The following is a 6,000-nucleotide window of genomic DNA, read 5'->3' as shown; positions in this document are numbered from 1 at the left end:
GGATGGGGGGGGGGTGGCGTGCGGTTAGCTGGAAGAGTTCTTATAATAGGTGCTCTGTGCATAAAGAGAGGGAGGAGACTTCAACATCAATTCGGAGAGCCTTTCTGGAAAGAAGAAAAAAGGCTTAAGGAGGAGATAGAAAAGTCGGTGAAAAGGCTTGGGGTGCTGGATCTGAGCGAAGGAGTACAGGAAGTCCGTGCCCTTGTGAAGCTGCTGAATTCCTGCATGGCAAAACATGCCATTGCAAAGGTTGGAGCAGGGATGGGAGTGAGTGAATGTGTCGGTGGAGTTTTGGAGCAGGTTGAAGAGAGTTTGCGTTTCATCGGCTTGGGAAATCAATACGTGATGGACTCGTGCTTACTGCAATTTCTATTTCTTCTTTTTTTTTTTTTCCTTTTTGTTCCCAGCGAGGCTGAGCTCTGTGGGAGTGCAGGCACAAGGGCAAGATGCCTGTGGTGTGGCCAACTCTTCTGGATCTCAGCAGGGATGAGTGCAAGAGGATCCTTCGCAAACTGGGTACAGTAAGATAACAATTTGTGGGTCTGTATGTTTGCCCTTTTAAGATTTGCCTGCCTACTGCTTCCATGAAACACTTTAATATGTCTACAGGCAACTTACAAGTCATTTCCTGCATTTTGCATGTGTCATTGGTTTGACAGCCCTGGCTTAAAATGATGTTTGGCAGATGTTCTCTGCCTGAGCAAAATGAATAGAGCAGAATTGTTTTGGTTTGCTAGAATCTTTCATGGATGTTTTGGTCCATCTCTGCCTCAGTGTTCCAGTGTTGCATTGCTGTTCTTTTTATCAGAGAATCACAGAATAGTGAAAGTTGGAAGGAACCTTAAAGATGATGAGGTTCCAGCCTCCCTGCTCTGAGCAGGGACACCTCCCACTAGACTAGACTATTAATATGCAATGGGATACTTTGTGAGAGGAAGGTCTTAATTTCTCTTTCAGTTCTGCATGAGACACCTTTCTCTACCCCAAAAAATCACGAAACCCTGGTTTGATTGACATGGTGGGACTGAGTTCAAGTAGTAAAGTCAATATTGTAAAGACTTGAATCAGTAGGAAAATAATAGTGATTTGTGGTTTGCAGTTAACACAGATTATCAGGAAATTGTGAAAACAATGTTCTTTTTTAACTGTCATAACAGCAGGAGCTTTTTGCATTGCTTCAAATGTGTTTCAACATCTGAGACGCTTTCCCAGTAGATATATTTTGGGAGATACGGGGGGTTTTTTGTGCTCTGTCCTTGTAAATACAGGTGTCTGAGGAGTAATGCTTTTGTATTTTGGAGGATAATAAACATATTTACTCTTTGCTCTCATCCACTTTTGGCTAACAATCCTGTGTTAGACCATTGATCTGATCTTGGGTAGTAATTCTTTAAATCTTAGAGATGGATTCATTTTTATTTAGTTAAGGATTTTTTTTTTTGCCAGTTAAGTGTTGTGTGTAGTATTAGAACGGGGCGGAAAAAAAACAACAACTGAGTTTTCCTTTCAGACTTTCTTCTGAGGAGTATAATCCAAGAGCTGATGTCAGGAGGAAAGTTGAGACTACCTCTAACTTCCAGTGACAGTCAAGTCACAGCTTTTCTTCTTCTCATTTTGAATGTTAAAAGATGATATGTTCTTGCAAAAAAGTACAGCACGAGGAACTCATTCACTGTATTTTCTGAGAGTCAAGAATTCATTTTCCCTCCGTTTGTCCTTTTTCTTTCATTTCTTGGGGATCTGGGATTTGTGTTAGGTTGAAGTAGAGGGTGATACAGACATTAGACACAACGTTGCAGCTAAGCTGGGCATTCATTAAGGTGTCAGCCCTTTGTTTTATGTGAGGCTTAAGAAGTACAAAAACTAGGAGAAAGTGCAGGATGCCGGGAGATTTCTGGGTCTGTGCTGCTGAATTTTGTTAACGTAGCTCTGCTGGCTAAGAGCATGGAAAAAAAAAACCCAACAAAAAAAAACAACAAACCAAAACCAACAACAACTTCCACCCCAGCTGGCAGAACTGTGCTGGTGCAGCTGAGCCAAACAGAACTGCAGCTACACCTCCTTCAATGACATAACCTAGGCTGACAGGAAGAAAAAAAAAAAAAGAAGAAAATTACATTTATTTAATTTTTTTTGGCTGGCGTGAGCTGTGTCCCCACAAGAGGGCCCTGCCAGCAGAACAGAGGATCAGGGCCTGAAGCAGCCGTGTCTCCTCTAGGGTAGAGAAGCTCTCAGTTTCAACAGACACACCGTAAGGCTGGAGAGAGGAAGGAGCACCGGCAGTGAGAGTGAACAGTCATACCCAGCAACACTCATCTGCTTTTAGAGTCCTGCTTTGCCAGCTCACAGCCCAACATTTTATTTCTTGATCTGGGTAACCCCTAAGGGGTGAAGTGCAGGGCTGTAGGTGAGGCTGAAATGCATCCCGAGGTGTGTGGTACCTGCTGGTGTTCTGCAGTGTCCGTGCTGTGTCACTGAGAAAGGGGGTGATGGTAGCACCTTACACCTGAAAAATGGGTATTTAGTTGTGAAACCTGCTTTAGCTGATTGAATGTCTTTTGTGTTGAAAGACAGTGGGCCAGTTAGTGATTGCTATGTCGACAAATGGGTGAGGAAGCTACTTACAGCTGTTCTGTGGTCTTTACTAGCTTCTAAGAAGCCAGAGTGAGCATTTTTAAAGCTTTAGTGTAGAGGATCTCTATTAAAAATGCAGAAAGAAAAAAACAAAACTTCTAGCTAAATAATTACATGGTTGTATCTCTGAATTGCTTTAGGTTGTTAACAGAGGAAAGTAATTAGTATCTTAAATATTGTAACGTGGTTGTCTAAATAAATGTTGATATTTGTAATAACCGTTGCGTTAATTAACAAATGTTTTATAACTGAAGCTGTAAATGCTTCTGTGGGTCACTTGGAATCCCTGTGCAGGCTGCATCGTTAACCAAAGTGACTCTGCTTTGTGTTTTGTCAGCTTAATCAGGACAGGAGAGCAGGGCTTCTTTTCAGCACAATTCCTTGATTTGATTTGTAAATTAGCCCTTTGGAATCCTAATGTGAAAGCTTTTCAGAACAGCATCAGCCTTTCTTTTGCAGTAAACTCCAGAGGTGTTAGGTTTAGGCCTGCTCCTTTCATTCTTGCTGTTGATTAACTGGAATCCGATGTGGGGTTGGGTTGGTTGGCTGCTGAAAGACACCTGCATATCAAAAGAATCTATTTCTAGTTTTAAAGCAGGAGTTCCAGTAAGGTTTCCTTAGATTGTGCTCAGTTTAGAATAGCAAGTCATTCTTTGGCAAATTAGCAAACTCCATTATTTGCATTAGGTGCATTTTTACCCTGCTTAGTAGGACAAAATTCAGAAGTTTCAGTAGCTTTTAGCTATTCTGTTTTTTAAAACACCAGTTTTCCTAGATCACCTGGAATTACAAATCCACTTTAAATCAAAATGGTATTTTTGTGAGTTAATCTTTGAGATGGCCCCTCACTTAAGAAGAGCTGCATTGTTTCTTTTGTGTTGAGCAGGTTCAATTCAGTGGATTGCATTCTTTTCAGATTCAAGCAGTTGTACATATCAAATGGGCATAAAAGATAATGATGATTGTATTTAACACACTAGAACTGATGCTTTCTGTGCTAATTATGAAAAGCACTAAGGAAAAATCAGTTGTTCTTTTCAAAGTGTATTTCAAGCCAGCTTTTCCATGGAACTTTTACTAATGATGCTTTTTAGAGATTTTTCTTCTGTTTCTAGAGAATTCTGAGCTCCTCTCTGAAGTTGGGGACTGTTTCTTCAAGCTTTCTGCCTGAACTGTCAGCTCAGAGAAAGCTTGAAATACTCACTTGGGTTTATAAACTAGGTAATCCTCTGTGATGGTACAATTGTTTCATAGAAAAGCTGAAGGCTGCAGAGTAATTGACTGAGAGAGTTCTAAACCATCAATCTCTCTTGAAAAGCACTAAATAATTGAAAGACGTGTTCCTCTTAATGATTTTGAAAATTAATAGAATACTGTCAGTAACACTGAAAATAACTTTTTTTTTTTTCCCCCTTTGCTGTGAGCATTAAATAGAAAACCTGTTTGCTCTAATTCTTCAGAACTGGAGGCGTATGCAGGTGTCATCAGTGCCTTACGTGCACAGGGAGACCTTACGAAGGAGAAGAAGGATCTTCTTGGAGAACTCTCTAAAGTGCTTAGGTAACCTTGACCTTTTTAAAATCAGAACTGATGAGCTGTTTTCCTGATAACTCTGCTTCTGTAGTGGAGGCTTTACTGGTTTGTTGGTGTTTTGGGAGATACTGAGTGTTAGAATCATGACAGCTAGCTAGCTCATGAATGTACTTGGAAGTTTCATCAAAGTAGGTCTTTTGAAGGTCTTTGGGGTTATATCAAGGAATAGCTCTGCATGTTCTGTGCACATTTTTCTACCATGTGTCTTAAATGCCATCAGGAGGTTGGATTCTAGCTGTTTTGCAGGGGTACCCCATGATCAGTAATGTTCTTTTTATTCTCCAGTAACATTTTTAAACAATAACACATTCATTCTTCCTCACTGTGATAGCAAAAGTTAAGTGACAATTTCTTAAATGTAAATGCCTGTTCCCTTTCATCTCTTGAGTGGGTTATTCATAAGTTTCATTTTAGCTAGAAGTTTAAGATAAATGTTCATATCTCTGTCTGACTAAAATAGATGGGTATTTTTTTTTTTAAAACAGTATTTCAACCGAGCGACATCGCGCTGAAGTTCGGAGAGCAGTGAATGATGAACGACTAACGACCATTGCACACAAGTAAGTTATAGGTCACTTTCTGTCTGATAGCTAAAAGGTACCCTTTGGAAAATCCATTGTGCCTTAACTGAACAGAATCATGAAGGTTGGAAAAGACCTTGAAGATCATCAAGTCTAGCTGTCTGCCCTACAGCCCCCAACCACTAAACCGCCTCCTGAAGCACCACGTCCACCCCTTTTTTGAACACCTCCAGGGATGGTGCCTCCACCACCTCCCTGTGCAGGCTGTTCCAATGCCTCAGCCACTCTTTCTGTGAAGAAATTTTTCCTATTACGTAATCTAAACCTCCCTTGGTGCAACTTGACCCCATTTCCTCTTGTCCTATTACTAGTCACTAGGGAAAAGAGGCCAACACCCACCTCACCGCGACCTCCTCTTGGGTATTTAAAAGCGTATGGGTGAAGGAATTTCTGAATCATATTTACATCAGGGAACTGCAAACTGTTATTTAGTACCATCCTATTTTGGATCTGAAGGCATCCCATTTGCTGTACAATATGAGAAGGTGTCTTTTCTCATGAAGAGCTTTCTGTAAGATAGATCAGAAGAGAGCAGAGAAAATGGAGAAATCCAAAAGCAGGATGAACACATTTGCTTTATTATTTTTTTTTGCTTTACCTTTAATATTATTTAAACCTGTTTGGAAAGGTTTTATTAAGAGGGACTGAAGTACATAGAAAGACACAGGGAAGGAAAGAGGTGGCAGAGATCCTAGTGGAAAACTGTGTATGAGCACAGAGGGGAAAAAAATGGTCAGAGTAAAATAAGTGCAGCAAGCTAAGTGATGACATCAGTGTCCACAGCTCGCTGCTTGATGCAGCTGCTGTGCTGGCATCAGCTGGGCTGGTTCCTCCTTAATTTGCTTTCACAAGCTTCACATGATTTGGAGTGGTGGAGAGGAGCAAGAGGGCAAGTGCTAATATATCTTTGGTAGTTAACAGTCTTACTATTACTAGCTGGATTGTAATTCTCTGTATTTTTCTTTATTTTTCTGTGTTAGAAGCATCAGTTTTTACGTTTGACTGAGGTAGTTTAGGTGTTATGGGGAGAAAAAAAGGAGATTGTACAAATAGGCCACCTGGAGTTAGCTGTTGTTTAGTCCTAGACTCAGCAAAATCAGCATAATCTTATGGTGCTTAATGTTCAGTTTTCAAGAGTTAGAAATAGGCTGTTTGCCAAACAAAACCTACCAAGTTCCTTACACTTCATGAA

General features: G+C 40.5%; 1 protein-coding gene across 1 annotated transcript in view; it reads left to right on the top strand.

The window, feature by feature from the left end:
- Positions 1–446: 446 nt before the first annotated feature.
- Positions 447–6,000, top strand: part of LOC104397235 (chromosome unknown open reading frame, human C11orf30) — a 38,255-nt gene continuing 32,701 nt past the window's right edge. The window contains exons 1-3 of the mRNA XM_010007183.1: positions 447–516; positions 4,095–4,194; positions 4,713–4,787. Of these exons, the coding sequence (XP_010005485.1) occupies positions 447–516; positions 4,095–4,194; positions 4,713–4,787 (245 nt within the window). The remainder of the gene's footprint in view (positions 517–4,094; positions 4,195–4,712; positions 4,788–6,000) is intronic.

This window comes from Chaetura pelagica, unplaced genomic scaffold, assembly GCF_000747805.2.
Source record: "Chaetura pelagica isolate M959 unplaced genomic scaffold, ChaPel_1.0 scaffold430, whole genome shotgun sequence".
Taxonomy (NCBI): Eukaryota; Metazoa; Chordata; class Aves; order Apodiformes; family Apodidae; genus Chaetura; species Chaetura pelagica.
Note: the sequence above shows the minus strand (reverse complement) of the source record. Positions and strands in the feature narration are given on the sequence as shown.